We start from the raw sequence: 26,665 nt of genomic DNA on the forward strand, positions 1-26,665 counted from the left end.
CTTCCCGCCTTGGAGTCAAGAATAAACAATTTGTAGCTCCCAGAATACACTTTTTAAAAATTTTTGTAGGATACTTTTTGCGAGGACATCAGATCAATTTCTACATGACATGTACGAGTCATTCATGCTATATAATAGCGGGGTTAGTATGTCACGTGTATGTCTGCGTGTATTTATGTGAAACAAAATTCCAGAAAGCAGTGAGACGGGTCCCACGGTGTCGAAGGATAAGGTTGTCAGCACGATGATGACGTTCAGAATGACGTTAACACATCATTATGTGCCAATTGTTGGGAAAGAAAGCCAAAGAGACCCACAATTTGAATAATGTTTCCAAATTTTAGCAATATCTAATCATAAAATTAACTTGGAACATTCTCTCAATGTAATACTTACGCTTTTAGAAAAGAAATTGTGGAAGTTTTATCAGTGCTTGAATTTCTTTTAAACAAAAGAACGAAAAAAGTGTGGTTGAGGAAAAGACAGCGAAAATTTACGGAAAGCGATAGGTTTTTCGATCAATAAAGACAAGCGGAGCGGGGAGCACAAGAAGTCTGAAGTCCAGGGGTTTGCTGGACGTTCTGACTTCTTGTGGTACTGACTGGAAACACGATAGTGTGGGAAGAACTGTGTAAAATGCAAGCCAGAACACTCAGAACCCAAATTTTATTTCCATTCATATCCTGCTTCTCGTAACATATGTAGTATATACAAAAAGTACCCGTCAGGCTTTTCAACATCGGATCTAATTCGCTTTAAGCCGAATAGTTTGTGATTTGTACTCAACAAAAAAATGTGGGAAAGAAGAGATTGAAAAAATGGGAGGGAGGAGATAGAAAAGTGAGAAGGAAAGAGAAGAAGTATGTTTCATAGACTACAACTATAACTAACATACATTATAACCTCCCTCCCATATAGTGACAGCGTTGTTTATTCAATACAGGAGTCGAAGACAAACTAAGAGAGGTATTATGGCAAAAACTAGAGAGGAAGATGAGTTCTCCATTTCTGATGCTCCCGTTGGAGACGAAGTAGTTGCGACGGTGGGTCCAGATTTCGTAGCAGCCGGAGCGCTCACTTTTGTTATAACGTTCGTGTTCAATGGCATATCGTACTGAAAAAAAAGTGAAATGGGAACGACATACGGCTTCAGGCGTTCCGGCGCACTATTTTCTAAACTACTAGGTGTAGAGTATTAAAGGCATCACCCCACGAATCTGAGGTGGTGCAGATTTCGGGTGGAGTATTCGTATACGGGATGGGATACTATGGAGAAGAGGGTGATTCCGTCCATTTCTTCCCAATTACCGTAAAAAAAAAACGGCCTGGAAGATGCAGCGTAGCACAAGGCTGGCGCGGTCCAGTCGAACTCCTTGTAGAAAACAGTGCGCCGGAACGCCTGAAGCCGTATCTTCCGGGCCGTCTTTTACGGCAATTAGGAAGAAATGGACAGAGTCACCCTTTCCCTCCCCCCTCCCCCCTCACCATAGTCTCCTATCCCGTATACGAATACTTCACCTGAAATCCGTACCACCTCAGATTCGTGGAATGATGCCTTTAACAGTTACATAGCTAATTTTAACCTTGTAGTATTAATCGATCCGGGATTCGATTTTGAACTGCTTTTGCCCTTTATGCAATAAAAACTCACCTAACACCGCTCGTAATTTCTGTTTCAAAATCAGTTTCTGACCGAATCTTTGCACTGTGGCCAAAATTAATTTTTGAAAACATCAATGGAAACAACATCGCCCCTTGGCTTCAAATGTGCCTTTGGAATTAAATTTTCTCAGGTGCAAGGGTCTTGCAAGTGGCGAAGTTTTACCAGCTTTCGCTAATTACTTTCACACCTCTGTAATCTTTTCTATGACATATCTCAAAGATCGGTGATGTTGATCGAGAAGTTCCACGGATCCCTGCTTATTTCTCAAAACCAATTAAAATCTCTAACATATTCGTATTCAGTGGATCGGTGGAATTCTCTTCATTTTGGTCCAAGCAGGACCAGCTGTCATATGTATATTGTAAATGACAATGCCTATTAAGGAAAGGAGAGTTCGTAGCGTGTATCCAGTTGCAAAACTAAAACATTTGTTGTAGGCCACGTTTAGCTCTTTAAGGATTGGAATAATTAATGAACTGGAGCAAAATTATATATTTCACCCTTAAAAAGACATTATTAGATATAAAATCCAACAATGTGAACCTATGATTGTTGCCAAAAATAAATAGTTTGGCGAAAAAACTTCTGAGTAGCTAGGCTGTTTTCTTCAGCTTCAAAAAATATGAATAAATTTCATAAACTTTTCATAACTCTTTTATAAACTTCCGGTACAACACTCCCATCAATTTGAGAAAGAAATATTCATAGAAATCTCGAGCATAGAGAGAAGTGGGGCATCGAAACGGTCATACTCTTCTCTTGATATTTCAATTTAAGGGATAGACACGGATTCTCAGAAGATCTTACACGAATCCTCAGAAAATCTTTAATTCTATGACGACAAACCTTCGTAATACAATTCTTTTCTTATTCGAAATACTTTTATATTAACGTCGTTCGTATTCGTAAGTTCAATCACTAAGATTAAACTTATGAACGATTTAAAATAAAACAAAGTATAGTACATTGTTTATAACTCACCTTAATCACACTAAGCTGAGACGGATTGATCTTTGCAGAGGACACAATCGGATAAAAGTGTGATCCACGGTTCATATCATGGGCGTTGACTTCTTAAAATATGTGAATTTGAGCTGTTCTGGAGGAAATGTTTAAATTTTAAAAAAGTGCAGAAAATCACTACATAGTTTTATTTTTTTTTTAGAAAATTGGTCGATATATAACGTAACACCAAGCGTTAAAACAAAGGTATCCATGTAATCTGTTCCATGGTAACTTATACAGAGATATAATAGTAGATATAATAAATATGACATCGCGTACCATCTGGCTGAGCAGATCCAGTGGCACCCATGATGTAAAAACTCTTATCGAGACTCCATACGAGCCCGTTTTTTCTATCGATTTGCGGTATGATCTGCTGTGTGAACTGACACACGAGGCGACCGTCAACCACTTGAGAGGAGACATTTGAGATCAATGTACGATGTTCATCCTGAAGGACAGAAATTCGGGTGGCCTTATTAATCCCTACCATAAAATACAGTTTTCACTAGAACCAGTTACTTTGTGATCCAGAAAAAAAGGTGTCTAAGTTTAAAGAAAAAACAAAACAACTCACATCATTCAAATAAACGCGGTCATTGGATTTTCCATGATTGAATGAGACGAAAATCTCCGGTTCCCAGCCAGCGAACTGACCCATGTCACTCATAACACATTCAGTGACAAAGTCCTCTCCCTGAATTACACAGTTAGAGTTACTGTAGAGGCTCGAGCTTTCGATTGTAAAGGAATCTGAGCCGCTGTTAAATGCGACTAAATGAAATGAGAAATGGAATGAGAAATGTAATTGTATTGAAGTAAATAACCCGAAAAAGGTGGTAAAAGTTGCTGTTTGAAAACGCCAACTTCCAGGATTCATTAAACTAAGAACAGGTTAAGAATTTCCGAATGCGGAATCGCAAATTATAAAATTAAATCTACACGCACAACTGAATTTCAACCTGATAAATTCTGCTAAAATCCACAAATGATCTTCCTTGTATATATTTTTAAAAGTACTGTGCGCCAAAATTATCTTGCTCCATGAAATGCTATGCTTCAAAGCAAACCAGTAAGTGAAGTGTTCCTTAATGATTCTCAGTAAAGAATAAATCCAGTTATATAGTAATGGGCGTTGTCTCGCGTACAAGTAGCGGATGATGGTGTTTGATGCTCGTAAAACAGCGCCAATGCGTTGTTTGGAATCCACCGCTCCAGTAATCAATTTTGCCCTAATTTTGCCCACAAAAATCAGTACAGAAAGCAGTTGTTGCTCACCATTTGTGGATCATGCGAGAACGCAATCGCTATGTATTGCTGTTGAACAGCCGGTATCAGTGAGGTAGCAACCATTTCCACTCGTAGTTTGTTTGGTCCCACCACGAAGAAGATCAAACCGATTGTACAGTCGAGATTTGGATCGCAACCAGACGGTTTGAACAAGCATGCCTTCGTAGTCCCACAACCTTCTCTGAAATGAGCCATGGCGTTCTCTTCTGATATCTATGGAATTAATCCTGACAATATTCTATATTCTAGGGAGGGAGTCGCGCGGTGGTAAGGGGCTATACTGCGGATGCACCATCGATCGATGGTTCGAAACCGTTCTAGTGCCAACCAAGCCTTTCATCCGATAAATTGGTTCTAACTTGTCAGGGATAAAAGAAACAGTAACAATAAAAATAACAGACAACAAATATAAAACAAAATAATAAAATAATAGGAAAAACACATATCTGTGGTTGCAACTTGTAGGATATTCCTCAGCAATACAAATTTCAAGGATCCTGTTGAAGTGATAGAGTTTTCTTTACTTTACTTTCCGCAGAAAGAACAGAAATTTGCACTTTTTACTTTCCGTAGAAAGATCAAGTAAACAGCAATAAATTCAGAAATAAGAATAAAAATTCATGTATGATCAGTTTTTGCGCAATTACACGTGGTTACGAAAACCTCCGCTTTTAAGTAGTTAAGAAGCTATCCATAACCAACCATTTCCATATTGCTTGCTGTTTTTTGCTTCAATTTTTCCACAAACATGAACATCGAAAGAAAGTAAACAACAGCTTAAAAAATTGACAAGCGTATATGTAATATTATGTAAGTATTTTAAGTGAAATGAGATCACATATATAATTAAACGATATATATATATATATATAATAAGGATAAAGGATAAGGTCTCTGACGTTAATCAATCCGTTTGGGATGCGCCCCCACGTTCACTTCAATTCAGAATCGTTTGGGGTTTACGAACGTGTAACTGGCCTATACAATGACTTGCGGTGGCTAGCCGATGTTAGTGTTTTTATCCTCCCAGACAAGTCTGGTACCAATTTATCGACCCCGGAGGGATAAAAGGAATTTTGGAACCCATTTCTTCAGATGGAACCTCATATTTTATCATACTTTTATATTTCATTAACTTGAGAGCACATCATAATTTACCTCGTGTCAAGTTCATTATTCATATAGGAAGAAAAAGAGGTCCAACCCACATAAGCAGTTTACCAGTAAAATATTAATCGAGAATGCTAACATTAAACTACGGGCATGTACAAATAATCTAGATTAATAGCGAAAGTTAAATTCTAAGTTCTGACCACTTAAAAGACTGCTTAGTTTCTGACAGTCCGATAATTTTTATTATTTTAGTGGTGCATTAATCCGACCAGTAACTCGCTAAGAATTTGAAAGTCTTGTGGCTCAGCGCAGTTTCAACCAGCCAAACAGTCGACGGGAACCTTGACGATGGGGCGCCAACCGTTTGAGCTTAAGCGATAGTTGTCTCGATGAGGAGAGAAACTGTATTAAACGAGTTTTCGTGAAGGTCACTAAGCCTTTGAACTATTGGTAAGTTTTATAATTTCGGCTAGGGTTTGGAATTGTAATTCTAACACAAATATCGAAATCGTAAATATCGTAATCACTTTAGTTTTAGTGTTTAGCTACTTCGATTTTATAGGTACATGGTAATTTCCGGGAAAGTTTCAAGAGAATTTTGTAAATATTCTCCAAATGTGAATGTCCAAAAAAAATCAAAAAGAGTTTGAAGAAGGTGTTTAGTGACAATGATCAGAAATCCCCAGAATATCTACAGTTAGGTGCAGCTGTGTTCATATTTTATTCACACAATTTCAACTGTCACGAAACAACAAAAATGCACCAATCCAACAGGTTTCGAAGAATTGTAGATTCCCAAATTCACTTGAATGTTCCTGTAACTTCTATTCCTTCAACGTACTTTGTTCACGTCATTTTTGCTGCTGGGAAAAGTTCAAGAGGGACAAATGAACTTTGATTTCATCAAAGTTAATTTAAGCGGTGAAATTAACGCAACCGTTCCTAGCCCCTACAAAAACAAGTAGTTAACAAGTGTTTAAGACCAAATTTCACCGCTAACTTTTCCTGAAGTTAGTAAACTCTTCCGAAGTTCAATACTCGAGCGAAAGAATAATTTTGAACATTTTCTAAGTATCAACAGAGTGCGTCCAACTAGATAATTACCGTCTTGTATGCGACAGGAACGTGATTACAACGTCCTTACACACCGTTATGGAGTAAATTACAGTCCAACAACCTTTTCAAAACAAAATTAGCCATATTTCAGGTCACCACTACATTGTAAATTCTGTCGTCTGCACTTCTGACGGCCGTATGAACTTTGAAATATGACTGATGATTATGAAGATCTATTGCACTGAAAAGAAAAGGTATGGTAATATTCGAGTGATTTTACAAAAAGAATAAAGAGATGACAGTGATAAATTACCTGATTCGTTACTTCACTTTTAGAAAAAAAAAGACTAAGAGTTATACAGGATTGGACAGTTGGGTTTTTATATATAAAAATAAATTTGCAAAAAACATCTGAACAGAGCGAATCGCAGCGCAGAAGTCAGGATGAACGAAGGTGGACCCGACAGCATCTTCCTAACATTCAGCAGAAAAGAGAAAAAAGGGAATATGCAGAAATTATGCTAAAACTATCTGTAACATACTAAAAACAGCTTCACGAATATACAGATCCTGTGAAAAAAAGCTCTAAATGAGGTCCCGAAATGCACTTTCTAGCGTGTAAGAGTTTTACATTCCAGAAAAAAAAGTGGTCCAAGTGGTTTTCCTATAGCAAATTGGAAATTCACACTGATAGACGTTTACCATGGATCCCATATAAACAGAAAAGATAGCATGGGAAAAAAGAAAACTAGAAAACAAATCTATCACCAAGTTTTTGGTCCCATTTCAAAATAATTCTACCATTAGGAACGTCGTTATTTTTGCCGAAAAGCAAAACTCCTAGAAGAACAGTGCTGCTGCGTGTTGCAGCGTTAAATAGCAGATTTCAGAAGAAGAAAAAACTCTGATAAACAAACACCAAACAAAAAAGCATCGCGCTGCTGCCTGCTCTAAATATATGTGTATATTTAGATTATATGTATAAGACTATCCTGTAAGACCTGCGTGCATTCAGCAACAAAATCGCGTCAATTGGTTGATGACTGCTGTTTCCGGTTCAGGAAGAGAGTAAGTAATTGAGCTTCAATGACATAACCAGACATTCAAAGAAGTAAAAGAGAGTGATGAACTGTGACCTATAGAAAACTCTTTTCCATACAGTCACGGATGATTTTCGAACAGAAGAACTTTTTTTAGAACATTTCTGGACACAGTTACATAAAGGAATGTCTATATGACCAGAGGATTATGGTATACTACCACGGATATATTTGGCGAATTTCTTTCGTTCCGTGAGGTCACATATGCTGGCAGGACGAGTTTAAGTTCTCCTCACGAGCTAACGGTGATTAAAAGCATGCATCGAAGAAACGGAACACGAGCGAATTCCCTCACCTGTTCATCAATACTTCTGAATTGGTGACCATTAATGAGATCGTCAAGATCGTACAGATGTTGTAAATTGCTGATGACATCATACGACTTCCTCTGGTCGATGTCGACACTGAATAGGAACGTGTGGCTCCAGAAACGCCTCCAACGACCTTCGAAGCGCTCCGCCTGTTTTGTAACAAATCGCGCGGCCCGAACACACACACCGCCAACCAACCACTCAACTGGTGTCAGCAGCCAGTCTCAATCAAGACACCGACCGAATCAGACGAATCAGGCAACCGGTTGACGGCACACAGCACACCACAAGAAGACAACTAAAACTTCTTAGCTGCACGGTAATTCATCTTCTCGAAACTCGAAGTTCCAACGATCAGAAAATAACAGATATGAAGTGAAGGAGTGGAAGCCTGTATCACGGCATGGTAGGACTGACGATGTATAACATTTTAGGCATTCTTCTTGTAGAACGCCATCAAAAATAAGTAGAATTTTCTTCTTTTCAGTCTCCGAGCTATACGTTGAAGAAATTAACGAGATAGAATGAAGAAGATAACCAGAAAACTTCAAAAAAAAGGTAGAAAAATCATTAATGCCACCACAGAACGAAACACGAAAACTGAACTAGTTCTAATTGACAGTAGAACCACTTTTACCCTGAAATGTTTTCGCACTACAAAGAAGGCAATTATTTCAATTGAAGTTCCAGTCTATACAAATCTCTTACGCTATTACAAAACCTTCTGATGCGAAATATCGTCGATTTGTGCCAATCAATAAAAAATCTACAAACTTGATTGCCAAATGCGGAGACTGCTTAAAAGGCATCATCCCAGGAATCTGGGGTGGTGCGGGTTTTAGGTGGATTATGCCTATACGAGGTCGTAGATTGTGGGAAAGAAGGTGATTCCGTCCATTTCTTCCTAATTACCGTAAAAAACGACCGGGAAGATGCGACGCGTGCACAAGGCTGGCGCGCTCCAATCGAAATCGTAGAAATTAGCGCCCCGGAAGCCGCATCTTCCGAGCCATTTTTTACGGCAATTGGGGAGAAATGGACGGGATCCCATCCGTTTCTGCAATCTACGGTTCCGTATAGTCTTTGACCATCAGAAATATGTACATATCACGTCAGATTTGGGGTGATGCCTTTAAGTCTGTTGGAAAAAAATGTGCAAACTTTCCATGTAAGCACTCCACGGGTTCAGCGCAAATCCTTTTAATTGATCTACAAAAGCATTGTAATGATGTTCTAACTGATGGGTGGGTACATATGTAAGTACAGCCATTAAAATGTTAGCAATTTCTGTACTCATCGGGTTCAAACACTGTAAGAAATTTTAAAAAGATTGTATGACCTGGGAAATACAACGGCGAAAGGATCCTTAACGAATAATAAGCGAAAAGGAAGAGCGTCGTAGAAAAAAACCAAGTGAGAACCCCCACCACCACCAACACCAAGATTGCGTTAGACAGTAAAACGAAATGTGTCAAGGACGACATGTATAATTACATGCAGAATCAAAGACGACATGACTCTAAACAAGCCAATTTCTTGCCATTTTTTTGTTGAACAGTGGAAAAAAACATAAATGGAAATTTTCCAGGAAGTGTTTGCAGAGCTGCACAAAACGAAAGAATCAATTGCACCTCGCGAAATTTTTGATGAGCAACAGTAGATGGATCACCTACTGATCCACAGTGAAATATATCTATCCTAATAAAAAATTACCGATACAAATCTCTTCTGCAAATTCGAATATGCTTAGATGAATTCTATTAAAATAGGATCATTCATTCGCTCAGTAGTCGCTTTCAGTGAAATATCCACTTCAGGTTAGGTTAACGTTAATGAACAGCCCAATTTCTCCGCAAAATACGGTCGACTAACAACGAATTAGTACACTACTCGAAGGTGTAATTCGGTTAGTGACCAAACATTTCAAAGAACAATTGTTTTCAGTGCAAAATCCGTAAACGTTGGCGGAAATGAAGGTCGATTTGCTGTGTTTTGTGTAAAAAACGAGACTTTTCAGATATCTTTGCGACTCTGAGCCGTTCATTACAACATGGGAATGAATAGAGCGATGATATGACCCTGCACTGGAAAACAAACAAACTTCTATAGGCAGATCATTGAGAATTTCTCGCCGATAAATCACACAATCAATCGTGTTGGAAAATACGAGCATATCATAGAGATAGCCTATCGAAATTCCCCACAAATCATCAAAATCTGGAAGAGAATCAGGAGATATTTCATGACGAAGAAGATGCATGATGTAAGATGCAAGGATGCTAAAATAAACTTAACTGTGGATTCAAATCCCCTATTTACTTTTTTGTTTATTTGAAAACACTTTCTTGCACATTCAGGCGGCGAGTGATTGACAAGTCCTTCTGGTAAGAAACTCCAGTCATTATACTAAGTAAGGGAAAAGTTAGTAAGATGCTCGAGTCTTTGAGTTTTTCATAAATTTCTATTCATCTTAACCAGGTATCCTTCATAGTCCCCAATTCCCCATCTTACAATGAGAACTAAAGTTCTCACAAAACTGGACAAAATCACATAAGGATGAACTTCTTTCAACAATGGCTGTGGACTGCAAGGTGATCCAGAGGGCACGTACGCCAGTGTAAACCAATGAACCCGAAGGTCATTTTCTTCTCAAACCGCTTGAAGCGCTCTGACCAAAAGATCACCGCGATTTCACTACGTACGCCACGGATGGCCGATGTCGGATTACACAAAGGGCGAGTTTTAGAATCTCAAGATTTTTGACCGCTAACGGAAAAGCAATGAAAATATTTATTCTACAGAACCAGTGTGATTTGTTAGGAAAGTTTGAATATTGGCATTAAAAATAAAAAAGTTCTACGTAATACACTTATTACCCTCTTTCTCTCTTCTCTCTCTCAAAATTGACACTGGAAAAGAGATTCAATCGGGAAATCGAATAGAAACCATCTGAACAAAAATACACCTGCAGAAAGAAGTTCTACAGAAAAAAAATCTATCCAATGGAAAAGAATATAGAAAATACTATTTCGTCCTCTAAACTCTGAGCCATATGAGTACATATACATGTAGGTATCACTATCGCTGTTTTTGTACGATAGTCACCATCATCCGAGAGGTCCCATGCAGTTATATGTAGTTAAGAACCAAATAAAAGGAGATTAAGACGTTTTAAATAAATTATTCTGTATTTTTAATGATATCTTTTACTTTTAAACTCAACAGGAGCAATGAAGCAGCAGTCAGACTCCCAGTTCAGCTTTGTGAATTAATGCGATCTCTAGGATTCCTTTCATTGGACAACTTCTGTACCTTATAACCGGAAAGTATGAAGGGAGAGTATGATACGAACGTATACCTAGTATATCACTACGTTTACGTTGACCCTGGCTTATACACAAGGAAAGCGAAGAAGAAGAGAGCGAGAACGCATAAATCGAAAACTGCTACGCAACATGGTGACAACAATACGTAGTTTTCTTTTTTTTAACCGAATAACAACGAAAACTCTGACTGTAAGTACATAAATCCACAGATGCATAACCACTTATCAAGGCAGCAAAATCAGAGATGTCGTTCAAAGAAAATTCTAACAGAATACCTTGTTATCTTATTATTTCGGAAAATTGAGCAAACAATTCTTGGAGATTACAATGAGCAGATGTGGCAGAACTCAGAAATCTAGAGAAGATATGCCGCCTTAAGAGAAAAAAAAACAACACGTTGAAAGTGTGGTTCTGTTTCTGGAGGATTCAAAATAAATCGCTAAAGGTGTTTAGAAAAACACATTCAGAAACATTTTCTTGAGAGATTTGACATTCTAATTCTTACCTTTCGGATTTATGAGCACCAGTCTAAAAGCCATTTGAACAAACGGGACCGGCTATCCTGGTGGAGTGACTTGATCCGTGATTCCGTAACAACTTGGGCCAACATGAGTTTCCCCCAAAGACGAAATTTTTAATAGCGCACATAAAACAAAAAAAAAACTTGCTAAACCTATCAATTTCTGGCATCGTGACTATTCCCAGTGATTTTAGTTTACGTACTTAGTTTACGTACTTAGCGCCTTATTTATTGTACCAATCTCTTAAGCGAATGATCAGAGATACAATTTCACTGTTATTCGCAATAACATTCGGAAAACCTGATTTTTGGCACGGTTTTTGAGCAGCTGCCTCAGTGCTGTTGTAAATGTCTCGACGCATGTCTGATAAGGAAAACAAAAATCAACACTACGGTCAAAAGACACCAGAGTGTGCCAACTTCTCTTTTTTTTAGAAATTTTAAGCTCTTATCAGAATTTCCTTACTATAAGACCCCTCCTCTAACACGATAACGCACGAGTTTCTGTGAACTCACGCGACATTTCGAGGTCTCGAGTTAATCGCCAACTTCCGTGCCAATCACAGCTTGAAGGAGAACATTGCCGATTCCTGAATCATGTGACAATTCACTACCAAAACGGGGACGAAAATGAAGGTACGCAAGGTCATGCGCATCGGCAGTTCAATTCAAAAGGCCGCTGATGCATGCGTGGGTGGTCAGGACGAGGAAATTGTGTCGCCACTCAAAATGAACCTACATCCGAAATTTTCAACCGTTAAATATCTCAAAAAAACAGTATAAGTATACAGTTTGTTTCCATAATTAACTAAGAAAATTTAACTAAAATCCTTTAACTAAAATCAGAAACGGTACTGCTGCAGCAGTGGCACAGTTATAACAGTTGCTGACACCACACCACACAACTAATAACGGATCCTATATCGAAAAACAGTTTCTTTTAGCTGGAATACGATCCATAGGTAGAGAATTAGAGTGGTTACATTAAGGAAGAAATTCAACGATTTATTCAAAATATTTATTTTATGTCCAAATTACCACAAGGTGTTTACATGTTCTCATTGTGGTTCGACGAAACTTTTTCGGTGAAAGTTTCACTAAAAATACATACGGATGTTTCACTCTTTTGTTGATGGGCATGAAAACCAGATAATAATCAGGTAAACAAATCTTGTCAACAACAAGACCTAATGTTTCCTCTACAAGTGGCATTGGTCACACTCTAATTACATTTGTTAACTCTTTCCTGTTGTTCTCTCTGTTTTCAGGTTGTCTACTCCCAGCGTCACGGCCAAATTCCACCTACAGGACACAATCAGCTACGAGATAAGCAAGAAAGGGAAACAATTTGGGGTCCTTTTTTGATGTACGGAAGAGAAATAAATCCACTTCTCATAGAATCATCGCAAGGGATTTCCATCCATTATTGGATTTGATAGGTAACTCAAAAAAAAACCTCTAAAACAAGGGAAAAAATATCCTGGAGTAGAGAAGAGAGTGCTCAGATTAACATATCAATACATTAGAAAAATAAATTAAAAATAGATCAAAACAAATTAATTCATTACAAAAAAAAAGAAAAAGAGTACAGCCAATCATTTACAGATGTTGGAAAAGTTCACAGGATTTTTTTAGAAGAAAAGGGTGGCCTATGTCAATGGATTAAAGAAAGTTTAACAAAGAGGAGAAGCTTTAGAATCCTCATTCCTAGAAGTCTTATGAAGGACGACATAAGGTAGTGCGTTGAAATGTAAGTACAGCATTGTATGCAGCACGGATGATTCGATTAATGAAACAGAACCGGCTAGAAATGGTGACATTCCAAATTTAACAGTGCTGTAGGGATAATAAGTTAGTAGAAAAATCTTCGTTACATGTTAATAAGTTGTATGATCTTGTGTCGATATTAAAATAAATAAATTAAAAGTACACTTTAACAATTACATTCCACAAAAAATTGCATAATCATGGAATTGGAAGCGAAGTTTAATGAGCGCATTCTCCGTGGATAAAACTGAAGTTTTTGCTGGAAACAAATTGAAGAGCAAAGAATTCTCTTTCGCAAATATTTTCTCGCAAACTGTTAGAAGTACGCCATTCTGATCCTTCTGATTAACTATTCTGAGAGTGTGTCGTTAATTTCTATTTGTTTTAGATATAATTGTGTCAATGATGCACCAAAACAGATCGAGAAAGATCGTCTAATTGTGGCGTGAGATGACCGTGGAACCTTTTTCGAGGCCGCCATAAATGCCTGCGTTTGGGTGGCCGAAGTACGGTGGAATTATTTCGAACTTCACAAACTCAGTTGGGTTTGATATTGCTCGACAGACAATTTTTTTGTCTGTCGAGGCTGTCTACTTCAAATATGAAAATATTCGGTAAGAACCACAGAAATTGGACCTTTGTAAAAACGGTAAGGTTTTTCCCCTGCTTTGGCATACTGAAGTCCTCCTTCAACATTCATAGTTTGCTGATTTCGATGTTGCATCTCAAGAGAAAGAAAGATTTCATCAAAAGTGCCAAGTTTCTAGACGGAAATATTTAGCATAGATCTTTGACAGCTGCTCAAAAATCCGAATTAGTAATGAAGAACAGCAAAGTTGTGAATTTGTGATCTCAAGAAAGCCATGTATTTTTCAAAATAGAACCTTAAAAATCAAAATGATGTCTAAAATGAATAGTTCTCTGACAAATTCCGTACTAAATTTTTTCTAGCTGGAAATCAATTCTTTTAATTACCTTGAAATGTGTCATTACCACCAGGTTCAGAAAATTTTAGAACTCTCTGATACATATGAACGAGATACCAAAGTGTTCACGGCAACGTCTACTTCACGAAATTTACCTACTGCTTCATTTTTCTAAGATGTTTGCAAATGTCAGATATGTATGTATGTCAGATATGTTCAAGATGCAATTATTTCGGAGTCTGGTCCGCTAATTTGTAGCTACATGCTTGTAATTTAAAAGATAAATTCCTTCGGAAGTATTTTTTGAGCTCAAAATAAGCTCTATAGATAGATCTCGTCACTACGAATCGATTGATGCCCACAAGTAGTGATTTAGAGCAAAATAAATCAAGTTAGGGGAAAAAAACAAAATCAAAGTTTGTTTTTAGTTTTCTGGAGATGAATTACGTGGCTACTGTTACATGCATCTTGGGAAATGATAATCAATGAGAGAAGTTAAAATCCATTTGTTGAAAGCTACGGCTTTTCGCAGTCAAACGAGAATGAAAACTGTAAGTGGAATAACACTAAATCTGGTAAATAAACCTCACCACGCAGAAAGCAGCTCCGTTAGAACCTACTATCCTGTCGTAGCTTATTACAAGGTCCAAAATAGTGAGTTTCTCTTCAGTTCTTCCAGAAAATTCTCCGGAAGAAGTGCATTGTTAATCACTTTAATCTACACGTTGATGTTCTTCATTAGAACTAATACAGTCTGCCACCAGTAACATAGCATTTAGTGAAAAAAATTATAATTTTACACACAATGCTTACAATCCTTGTGTATGGTTATCATTTCACTTATAGGCGGTTGAAGTTCCATCTTTTTCTTTCACTTTTTTTTAAACTGTCATTCTCTAACCTGCGCATAGTTGTGATGATTGAAAAGAACTGCCAACATTTTTTGGCAAGTTGCCAATGGGTTCGCAAGCCTCCGCTAGACAAAAATACAGCGAACCACGGAAAAAAAACCAAAACCGGGCGAAACTCGTACTTTGGAGACAGTAAAAAAAGAGATGACTTACCTGAGTTGATAGCCGGGTTGATATTATCGCCTGCCGTGATTTCCCGGATCTTTCCCGAGGGAGTCGTACTTGAACATAGCTCTGCCCAACCTCCTCGGTCTTCTGTAAGAGCCTGCACAGAATTAATCCATCCATCGCTATTCCATATCCTGCGAAACCTTACCTCTCACCTGAACTGCCTATTCACGCCGAGACCCCTTTCACCCCTCAGTCCAGAAGTTCCGTTTTCGGCCAAATGGCCTTTTCCAACTTGAACCCGACGGACTCGTTGAACGAGACGATCTGCTCTGAGAAAGAAGATAACACAACAATAATTATGGGAGCAAACCAGCAGAAAAGCGTGTCCATAGTGAATTTCTGTGTATTTGAAGACGTTATGACGCGTAGGAAGAAAGCAGAGCTTCCTTGGAATGATATCTACGATTAAATAACCCAACAGACTACTTTTTTCTTTGCAAGAAAGTGTATGTCAAAAAATCCACAAAGGAGGAAAAAACGAATTCTTTGTCGGAAAAAATCTTCAACCGTTATTCCTTCCTTCTCGGCGCTAAGATATATCAAAGATCGGCCCGCGTTAAAGGCATCACCCCACGAATCTGAGGTGGTGCTGATTTCAGGTGGAGTATTCGTATATAGGATGGGAGACTACGGAGAGGGGGGTGATTCCTTCCATTTCTTCCTAATTGCCGTAAAAAACGGCCCGGAAGATACGGCTTCATTCGTTTTGGCGCACCATTTTGTACAAGAGGTTCGATTGGAGCGCGCCAGTCCTGTGCGGCGCCGCATCTTGCGGGCTGTTTTTTACGGCAATTAGCAAGAAATGGACGGAATCACCTCCCTCTCCGTAGTCTCCCATCTCGTATACGAATACTCCACCTGAAATCTGCACCACCTCAGATTCGTGGGGTGATGCCTTTAATGGAAAAGATGCGTACGTAGAGATCGCTATAGTCAATTAGGCAAACCAGTACCGTCTTTTTCTATGTGACGCTCTCAAGAAATCTTGAATATCTGTAGAGTTCAATGAATAGCCAAGAAGTGGGAACCGAATAAAAACTGGCCTTGGCCACTATACGCAGCCATTAAAATGCTGAAAACCGTTGATGACCAAGGGACAGGAGTTATTCAATGCAAAACTGGTACTTGATGCACCAGGACGGGTATATATCTACGTAATAAGTTCTCAATTCCTACAATTACATTTTTACTATGTGACGCAAGAAAACATGCGGATGAGGACTAAGAACTGCTTCCATCAGGCAAAAAATTATAAAAAAAAGAGGTAGTCGAATAAATAGAAGAATAAATGTCCCAGCGTACAGCCATTATCTAGAAAAAAAAGCTACTTTTTTCTCATTAGTAGCATTTTTTCTTATTGGAGACGAGGTTTTTCAACTTAACCATCTAAGTATCCCCTCAAAAGCACTAATAGCCCAGGTTTGATTTACTTTGCAATGCCTAAATAATGACCGGGTAAGTGCAGGCATCCACCATATTTTCACCTTTGCAAAGGTTGAAATCATTCGTACAGAAAATATTAGATGTAAGATGTGTGGGGATTCACTAGTCATTCGTGCAAAAAGTGTTCTTAAATCTTATTGCCGTTCTTCGATCGCAACCGCTTCGAGTGCAGCCGCTCACGCAGCCGTCAAAGTTGACGTTTTGAATCAAATATGGCTCGTTATCCGTAAATAAGTAATAATTCAAGCTGCGCTAAACCTTGGTCATCTACAGGAATATAATTCCAACTTTGCATCAAACAGTATTCAATATTTTTCAGATTTTTCACACAATTCTTTGATTTATCCGCGTTTTTGGAAAGTGTGGCAGGCGTAACGAGCAGGGGAGTCATCAATGAACCATCGAGAAAATGGGAATAATCGTTGCGACTGCTCTATTATGTTATTTTTGGAATAAAAGCGGTCAAGGGTCAGCGGTCGAATACAAGGAGATTAACTGAGGGTGACCTTCTGCATGCTGTGGTTTTTATGTAGGACTAACTCCGTTACTCCTTTCTTCAAGTGAATCTTAGGAGCTATTACGAAGATTATGAAGACAAGGATGAAGAAGTTGTTTTATAGTGAGAATTAAGGATTTATGTCCGCGAAAAGAAGTTAGGATAGTAACTAATAGATGGAGACGTACTACTTGTTCTAATTTTGTGCATAAAAAAACGACATCCTCATCTCCACGAGCGAATTCCACTTCCACTAGTCTGAATGATGTCAAAATAGCACCGTAAGATAGTAGCGTCGGATTTACACAGCGCCAAAATCATATGACAACGTATCACTAAGAAGATCAATAGGAAGAACCGTTCACTCAATCATCGCTCCAAGTGCGATCGATGTGTGCTCTCTGTTCAAGTGTTCAGTGCACTTCTTTCAAATGTTCCGAAAGGCAATTCGCCTGTACTCCTACTGAAATCCAAAGGACCACCAGTTCCAAAACTATGGGAAAAAGAAAGCAAACTCTCTTCCAACAAAAAAAATGAGGTGAGGCTGAACGGGCGAGTGGTCGGACTACTAATGCACTGAACTGGAATAGAAAAATCGCTGCATAGCACGATCATTTTTATTTGTTTTGAAAACCTCCCCTTTGTAGTGTTACTGAATGGATGAGGGACCTTAACATGAATCAATTGCATGTACAAAGTATATGTCTAGCACAGAATTATGTGTACAATGTGGAACAATAGCAATGTACGAATAGAATCTTTATTAATGACTACATCGCCAAATCTACCGGAAAAGGTGTCACCTAACTACACTAGCACACTGATCACTCGGTTCAACAAACACAATGAAGAATATGTTCCTATGGAAAATAACCTTTCACGTTATGCGGACAATTTTCGACTATTTTTCCAAAGCACAAGACTTTTGACAGTCTCAACAAAAGGAATTGGATCCACCACATTGCAAAGAAAAATAAATTAAATGCTGTTTATTGCCTTCCCACAGTAGGCAGCCAAGTTCGCTTCACGGAATGCTTCAGAAAGAGTCTGAAAGGGCAATATTTAGCTCTGGAGACAAGTTAAAAAACAGCACCATATCTACTTTCAAGTGTTTAATTGCGATTTGAAGTTGGCCTCGTACCCATATTCTACAGTCGAGAAACTCAAGTCGCCCTAACCACACAAAATAAAGTTATCATGTTATCTGATTGTCCACAACACCACAAAATGATTTGTCACTAAAACAAAGTGCAAGAGAGTGTATACACTACTGGAGTCATGTCAAATCCCATCCTTGATCACTAGAAGTGAGCAGCAACTAATAAAGTATCCGTAATCTTTAAGGGAAAGAAAACTCCCCTTTCTCAAAGTACATACAAAATAGCTTACAGACACGAAGGTTTGCGACAATCTATCCATACACAGAGGCACTGATGCTATTTCATATTTTTTGTTACATGGAATATAATAATAATAAAAAGTGTGTACAGCAAGGAGACGAGTTCCTCAAGGCAGAAGATATTGGAAAATATAAGCTTACAGGATGAGGATGACAGACTCGGGCGACGTCCTCGGCCGATGCGCCATATTCGAGAGCGAGCGCACCTTCAGCGATCATTTCTCCAGCATTCTGAAGAACACTTTTGAAGTAGAAAAATAGATTAACGAGTCCAATCAAGTTCACAGAAGTTTTGAGCTCTTTCATGGAGGGAAAAACAGTAAATAAGATAAACAAAAGTAAGACACCAGAGCAAAGACATTTCTTTCAATCTCCAAGCACTGCAGAATATAAGTAAGGAAATAATGGAGAAATTGTAACCATATCGAAGCAGTGAGAGAAAAATCTCAATCAATAAAAATTCGAAGGAAGTTCTACTAATCAATTATCCATTTTAGAAATCATCGGACATGAGTGGGCAGCCTCAAGCGAACAGAGTTCGAGAATAGGATACTGGGATGTCCGAGAAATTCCAAGTGGCAACATCTAACCACGGCATAGTTAAATTCTTCTCAGACAAGATGCACTTACTGGTCCAATAATGTGCACTCCAAGCATCCTATCTGTTTGTTTGTCGGCCAGAATCTTGACGAATCCGTCTGTGTCGAAGTTTGTCTTTGCTCGCGAGTTTGCAATGAATGGGAACTTTCCTACTTTATATGCGACTCCCTAAAAAAGCGGTGGTGGCAGTAATACAAAGATTTAATTTACTGATTTGAAAAAGGAACCAAAATTCAGCACACATATCTTATCACCAAAGGAAAAAAAAACTAATACGTGTTTCGTAATTACCTCCTGTTTGAGCTGCTCTTCCGGCTTACCGACCCAAGCTACTTCAGGATGAGTGTAAATAACAGATGGGATGCAGTTATAGTCAATATGTACAGGTCCTCCACAAATTCCTTCGACACATAAGATTCCTATAATATGAACTCATTACGATGACCAAAACTGATTAAATTCGACTTCATTGTCACATACCCTCATCTTCTGCCTTGTGAGCAAGCATAGGGCCTGCGATGCAGTCTCCAATGGCATAGATAGACGGCACCTGACACAAAATGATCATGATGTCAAGAACAGAGTGACCATTGGACCTTACAACAAGCACACACGATATTCTAACAAACCTTGGTCTGGAACCGCTCATTGACTGGTACCCGTCCCTTTTCATCTAGTGTGATGTTGACATTCTCCACTCCAAGATCCTTTGTATAGGGGCGCCTCCCAATGGCTACTAGTAGGGTGTCACACTCTAGCTAAACAAATTAAGAGATTATTTCATTCATCAAACGCAAATACGAGCTGCTACGACCATTAATCAGAAAGCGTGACGTTATCAATTCGTAGAAATGCAACATCTTCGCATCTAAAAACTCCGCTGGCAGTCAAAACAAACTTTCTTATCCTATATATCACTTCTGAGAAACAAAAAAAGATCCCGAATAATAAGCATTACGAAGGACTACACTCATGCTTACTTATCAGTGGAACCGGATAAAAGCAGTATACCACGAAACTGAAGATGTTGAGATTTCTCGAGGAAAGGATATTGTTAGGGGTGTAGATTAAGAGTGTAAGGAAATCTCTTAACTGCTCAAAATAATACAGGAAAGGAGGTTATATTCCGTTACGATATTTCCTACGAAGCACCTTATAACGAACTATCCTCTTCGTACACGGGCCGGTTCCCTCAGCAGCCTATTCATTGGCTTTTTTTTTGAATAGACTGGCCGGGATACCTCTGTCCACTCGCTCACGGACGCATTGTGCGTAGGAGAATGACGCGCGGTATCTCGTAGGGAAAATCGTGACGTCGTGAAGGCCGCCTTCCATACCGCTTCTCAGAACGACTAGTGGGAAATGATCGTAACGGTGGTAACGCTCACATTCGTAGTGCACACCCCTAACCCTATCTTTTCCTGGAGTTATCCCGAAATTGTCGATCTCCTGGCATGGTGCCTTTGAACTTACAAACAAATCGCATATATGTTCTAGCTCAAAGTTCCTCTGTATCAAGTATGAACACTCTTTTAAACTCCTACATTATCTTCTTCAAAATGATAAAGTATTGGAAACCCTAACCGTCTGCTTTTTTCCATCTTTTGCTCCTTCGACTTCCACAGTGATGTTTCCTCCATTTTTTGTGGCGGCCATTACCTGAGAAATGAACAACTTGAACTTCTAACAACTTCACTCCTCTCAGTTGTTTGATGACGTGAGTGCAGTAACTTCACAAAAATAAATTTTTAGCACAATTAAACTTGAAAATTGAAGCTTTACCCATCATCATCCCAGTTACATTTTAGCATTTTACCTACCAGCTCACAGATATAAAAATCATTGATATTAAGTTTGAAGTGAGCTGAACAATTTTGCGACTTTGTTCATGTCACATTAACCCAAAAAGGAATACTTACGTATCCCATTTTGTACTTATACGTACGCACTTCATACGTAAGAGCTATCATTTTGCAAAGAGAATCAATAAAAATAAAAACCGTGCAGTTACCAGCAAGTAGTTCTAAGTCAACAATGAGAAACCTATCGTTGAATGTCTATGTAGAAGCGTAGTATTTTTATACGATGAAGGTTGAAGTATTATACTGCTCAGGGATACGGTTTCACGACAACCAACCTTTGTGCTGAGTAGGAACTTCAATCCTTGTTTCGTCAACGTACGCTGGAATGTTTTCGAGACCTCCATGTCAATTCCAAATCCACCAATATGTTCGAGAAATTCTACAGCAGTCACTTGGGCTCCGAGTCTCTGCCATACCGATCCCTGAATTATCTCACTATTGAACTTGAATACCAACCATAGATGCGATATTCGGAGCCGGTGTTCCGACCCCTTCACTTTTGTACGGTTGGCGAAAAGACCTCCTTCAGGTGAACTACACCCATGAGCTAGACCCCCTTCACCTGAGGAGGGTCCGTCTCCTCCCCATCACAACTATGATACCAACTGACTACGACACTACTGCAGCGGAAGCATCTTCACTGCTGGCACACTGCGCTTTTCCCTTCAACTTTACCCAATCGAACAATCTTAGCTCAGAACGGAGCATAAAATACCAACTAGAACTAAAATAAAGCTAAGATAATCTGCCTAGCAACAATACATACAAGTGTAAGCAGCACATACACAGATAAATGTAACTTAAATTACGTGGGACGTTTTCCTGGGAAATATTTGATACAACACTTGAATAACGCCACTGTACGCCGTCATAAGAACATACCAGCTCAAGTCCAATAACGCCAGCCCCAATAACAACCATTTTCTTGGGAACTGCCTTGAGCGAAAGCGCGCCCGTAGAGGAAACGATCTGGAATAGAAAGGAGTTGACTAAATATGCTTACAAAAGACTTAGGTAAATTTTGAGTACCTGATCCTCATCGATGGGAATTCCTGGGAAAGGTGTCACTTCAGAGCCAGTGGCGATAAGAATGTTTCGGGTGTTCACGGTTTCGATCGAACCATCATTCTTTTTCACTTGAACCTGAAGAAGAACAGTTTAAGTTATTCGATAGTTTCAGTCGAACAATACAACTTGAACCTTTAAGTTAAAGACAAGAATCGATGCGCAGGAGAGATGATATCTCACAATTTGTTTACAAAATAAAAGGACTATCGTCCCCTCAATAAATTCTCATGCGCACGAAGTGAAACTACAGCGACGCATGAAAAACTGAGCGGAGTGCAAAGACAAGCCAATCGAATATGCCACAGTCCCTCACTTTCTCGACTGAGTGCCACTAAAGACTATAACTCGCGTGTACTTTAAAAAGAATGATAAAAAACCTTACTTGGTTAGGTCCCGTAATAGTTCCTACTCCTTCGATGTGTCCAACTTTGTTTGCCTTGAAAAGTTGCACAATTCCTATAAAAAAAGTCGTAAGCAAAGTGAAGAGTGACATATTTTCATTATTTTCATACTACTATTTACACGTATTTAAAATTCCGTAAAAATACCAGCAAAATACTAGGCAGAACTCAAAACGAATTTATCGATTTTGGGAGCAGTAGTTGAAATGAGGATATCTCGTTAAAGAGATATCGTAAGATTTTGCTCTTATGACAGTGAGTACTAGAAAATTTAGGACGAGAGCACAAAGAACACGCAGAATAGTCCAATTTTGCTCAGGATCGAACAACATAACAAAAAAAAAGCACAAACCACCAGTCAGTTGTTTTACACTGCTTGCCTTTGCCTCCATCATTTTTTGAAGATTTAGTGTGGCAGTGCATTCAATTCCTGAAAACTAGATAATTTCAATTAGAACAAAATTTGCAATGACCAAGATCAGGCAACGTAACCTCTGTTGGCGAAGTCGTGATGAGACATATGGTAGTAATGGGAGTTGTTAAGAAGCGACTTTGAAGGGATACAGCCCACATTCAGACATGTTCCTCCAAGAGTAGGATCTTTCTCCACACAGATGGTCTGTAAAAAACGAATCAATTAAATCAATTAGGGTGGTGAAATCACCACGAAGAAGTATGCTACTACAATTTTTTTTACAATAAAAACTTATGCCTGTATGCGAATTGATAAATCATTACTTTCATGCCTAGTTGCGCCGCCTTGATCGCAGCAACATATCCACCAGGACCCGCGCCAATGACGACGATGTCGGCTTCTACGATTGTAAAGAGAGATTATCGTAGAATAACTTTCGAGAACAAAGAACTTCAGACCAGGAAAAGATCCGTATTCAAAAAAAGCACAAACTGCTTACCTTGAGTGCCGCTCAGAGACCGAGCTAACATTGAGAAAATAGCTCGCTTAGTCACTGGCAGCAAGGTCGTCCTGGCTAGCGACATGCTCCCTTACCTGGAAACCGAGCTATAATTCTCGAAACCAAAACATAGAAAGAATCGAATGGCAGAAAAAACAAAGACTAGTCAATTGAAAAGGAAAAAAGTGAGCACAAATAATTATGAAATGAGAGGAGTAGATATAAAGAGATCTTGAAGAAAAATGCAGTGAACGTTGAGTTCTCAGGACCACATGAACTATTTTCCATATGGCTCGGATTCAGCGAAACTGCACGCAATTTTCCCGAAGCCAGCTCTATGACCGATGTTACTGACGTCAGCTCAGAAACAGCGACCGTCTATGAATCAAAGCTATCCCAAGCTGCTGTAACGACAAAAAGAAGGTGAATCCCGCTCGGATGCAATCCAATTGCGGCTACAGGTTAGAGTTGCTGAATGTGACAGTTCTTCTTTGCTAAAAACAGCAACAGCGGAATCTTCCCGACTTCTAAACCTCCAAGCACGACGTAGGAAGACGCAAGCGACGCATAACATGGAAAATGAAGCACTGACGAATAATTGAGCTTCTCAGAAACTCGTCCGGCTCCGTGCTTCTTTGCAAAGCATTGAGGTTGCGGGACCAATAGATAGTGACGTGAACTCGGCCATCGACCGCGCGCGATTTCGCCTCGGGAATGCCGCGCTGCAGTTTGCCGGCTATTTTGGCGGACGAGATCGTGATCGTAACGATGGTATGGTGTTTGCCTAAAAGCAGATGGAATGATTGTGAGCATTCTTTGCAGATATAAGCAGAGTTGGAACTTGTGAAGAAGTTGTCTCCACTTCCTCTCTTCTTCGTTGCTTCTGAGGAGAGCTAGTAGAATTTTCTCGTCTTGAGTGTTGTTAGCATCTAGTAGCGAACGCTGGAGTACTGCCTCTTCGAGCCGCACCTTCACTATCGGATATTCCTGAAATCTTCAGAGACATTGACCTCCAGAATGACCTTTTTATGTTAGCAGGAGAAGAATCCTCAGGTGAAATGTAGCTGAGGAGGGGCCCTCAGTGGCGCCCTCATTTCTGGAAGTAAATAACTGAATAAGTTGGGCCCTAAGACTTGAGAATTAATCTTAGAGGATGTGTGACGTGTAAGCTAAAGTTACTAAGAGGAAAAAGTAAGACAGAGCGTTCAGAAATAAAGAGAAATAAGGGCGCCACTTAGTGCCCCCTCCCAACCTACTACATTTCCGCCAAGCCTCTTGGGTCCTTTTGGTGGAGTGAGCTGGTTCTGTCTTTTTTAGTTTTGCCTGACGTATTGAAGTGTGCAGGACTGTCGCAGTTACGGTCGTGGTGGGACCCTTTCTAGCACCACCCATTTGTTCAACCACGATGTCAGGCAACCGGTGTCAGCCCGCTTGCGCGACTGCCCCCTGCTTCATATCGTTTTGACCTGTTCATATTTGAGCATTAAAAAAAACAAAACTATAAGCATAAAAAAAACTAAATCATGCAAACGTTAAACCTGGGAAAGGAATAGGACTGCGATAATCGACGAGTCGCCAAAAGAATAATTGAAAAGTGGAGTTTTGAATTTCGTATGACATTGATTAGCGTGTAGAGGCTGTCCCATGGCAGCCATAGGTAATTTGAGTGTTCTTTGGCGTACACGTGGGTATATCATAGGTCAGTGGGGCATAGGGTGATTTCGTAATAGTATTCTCTGGTTGTTCTCTGTTCGGGGCGGGACACTATTACGAAATAGAAGGCGTGATCAAGGATCACAGACTTTCAATAACCATTCCGGCTTATCGACTGCAAAGTGCGCCTCTTATTCCTATGTCTGGTCCCAACGAAGATCCAGAAGCGGCTGTTACGGACGACATCGTGCAAATGCGGAGAGATTTATCAGGTTTGAACAGATGTCTTCTGAAGGCGAGTGTGAAATATGAAGATGTAGCAAAAGTTTTACCATTACTACCAAAAGACGGATTCATGGCATCATTTTATTTCCGCTGTGTCCCTATGAAATTCAAAACGGATGTTTCACCGTAAAATATTGAAGGTGAAAGGGTGCGGTTGTTGTTACTCACCGTATCATGAAGCATCGGAGAAAAAAACCAACGGAAAGATGAGCAGTTGAATTAGACATACTTTCGCTGGTTTTGGTTGCAGCTGGTTCTCCCCATTAGCAACATTTTTACTTTGTCTGATTTTCTAGATATTTCTTTGTATTTTTATGAGCATCCAGGACGTTACTTCAAAGCACATGATGGCACGCAGGATATTCGAAAACGCTCAGATGACCGCAGAGCACATTTTAGAGTCGTCTTCTGTAGTTTTGATGAGTGGGCTGGGCATAATAGTGTATAAATGATTACTATAATAAAACTTCATAAGCTTCACGTGTTCGACTGACTTGAAGGTGACAGCTCTTTTTCTAAAATCTGTTTACATTATAAACATTTTAGAAAGCAATTTTGCTGTTCAAAGACTTTTTTTTAGACTAGTCGGGTCATCATGCAAGATTAGACAAGGCCCCATTGGCGGATAAGGGTCATCCTGAATAGGGAGAAGAGGTGATTTAACACCATACCAACTATTTGTAACCATCAGATGGCCCTATCACAGTTACAATATATCAACTGTAACTGAACAACAATTTTCTTAGCCGTATTTCAAAGCAAGAATCAGAAAAAGTTGGCTACGTAGGTAAGCGGTTTCACTACGGAAGAGTGTAATTCTGTAATTCTTCCGCAAAAAAAAAACAGGAAAAAAAAACGCGGATTTGTGTCTCGTACTCAGCAAGAGAAAATCATCTGTAGTGGGGTCAAAACGACATGGAGCACGTACGCATTGCGATTGCGTACGCGGCTTCTCTCGAGGCGGTGCGGTGGAGCGTAGCGGCTGGGAGCGGGGTAAAACCCTTGCTGGCACCACACGTCGCTGCAGTTTGCGACGGTCCCACCTCCGTTCCAAGTGCTGCCTTCGCCGCGCCGTTCCCGAGCGCGTACGCAGATACACCGCAACTATGTACGCTAGTGATACGCTCGTGTCTGTTTCATCCGACTTTATGTACGTTCGAAAGCTACGGGGGCGTTCAGGCATCAGTTTGTGGATGGACAACTTCCGACAGAGTACATTTTCGACAGAGATATATGTAGAATGCGTACAAACATTTGCTTTTGAAATGGAGGTATTGAGTCTTCATCAGAATCCGCTTTTATCAATTGAAACAGAGCTTCATTAAAAAAAACAAACTTTCATTGTTGAAAAGAAGAACAATTCGTTTCGCACACGCACGTACACG

General features: G+C 39.4%; 3 protein-coding genes across 4 annotated transcripts; all 3 read right to left on the reverse strand.

Moving 5' to 3' along the window:
* Positions 1-934: 934 nt before the first annotated feature.
* Positions 935-7,605, reverse strand: RB195_003803 (uncharacterized protein; the record flags this gene model as incomplete). Its single annotated transcript, XM_013453543.2, has 6 exons — positions 935-1,114; positions 2,645-2,736; positions 2,948-3,119; positions 3,246-3,365; positions 3,947-4,139; positions 7,523-7,605. The coding sequence occupies 6 exons, from the start codon at positions 7,603-7,605 to the stop codon at positions 935-937; spliced, it is 840 nt and encodes a 279-aa protein (XP_013308997.2).
* On the reverse strand, positions 4,060-15,489 carry RB195_003804 (uncharacterized protein; the record flags this gene model as incomplete). Of its 2 annotated transcripts, none has more annotated exons than XM_064201610.1 (4): positions 4,060-4,139; positions 15,142-15,243; positions 15,305-15,311; positions 15,403-15,489. In XM_064201610.1, the coding sequence occupies 4 exons, from the start codon at positions 15,487-15,489 to the stop codon at positions 4,060-4,062; spliced, it is 276 nt and encodes a 91-aa protein (XP_064057491.1). The 2 variants fall into 2 exon arrangements, with proteins under 2 accessions (XP_064057491.1, XP_064057492.1); XM_064201611.1 differs by lacking the exon at positions 4,060-4,139 and adding an exon at positions 11,922-11,974.
* Positions 15,490-18,076: 2,587 nt separating this feature from the next.
* Positions 18,077-23,427, reverse strand: RB195_003805 (uncharacterized protein; the record flags this gene model as incomplete). The annotated part of the gene is made up of 15 exons (XM_064201612.1): positions 18,077-18,145; positions 18,639-18,728; positions 19,128-19,265; positions 19,389-19,516; positions 19,578-19,647; positions 19,727-19,855; positions 20,682-20,756; positions 21,235-21,381; positions 21,842-21,928; positions 21,989-22,102; positions 22,410-22,483; positions 22,781-22,858; positions 22,921-23,047; positions 23,167-23,243; positions 23,343-23,427. 15 exons carry the CDS (start codon positions 23,425-23,427, stop codon positions 18,077-18,079), a joined length of 1,488 nt encoding a protein of 495 aa, XP_064057493.1.
* Positions 23,428-26,665: the final 3,238 nt, after the last annotated feature.

This window comes from Necator americanus, chromosome IV (genome assembly GCF_031761385.1).
Source record: "Necator americanus strain Aroian chromosome IV, whole genome shotgun sequence".
Classification (NCBI taxonomy): domain Eukaryota; kingdom Metazoa; phylum Nematoda; class Chromadorea; order Rhabditida; family Ancylostomatidae; genus Necator; species Necator americanus.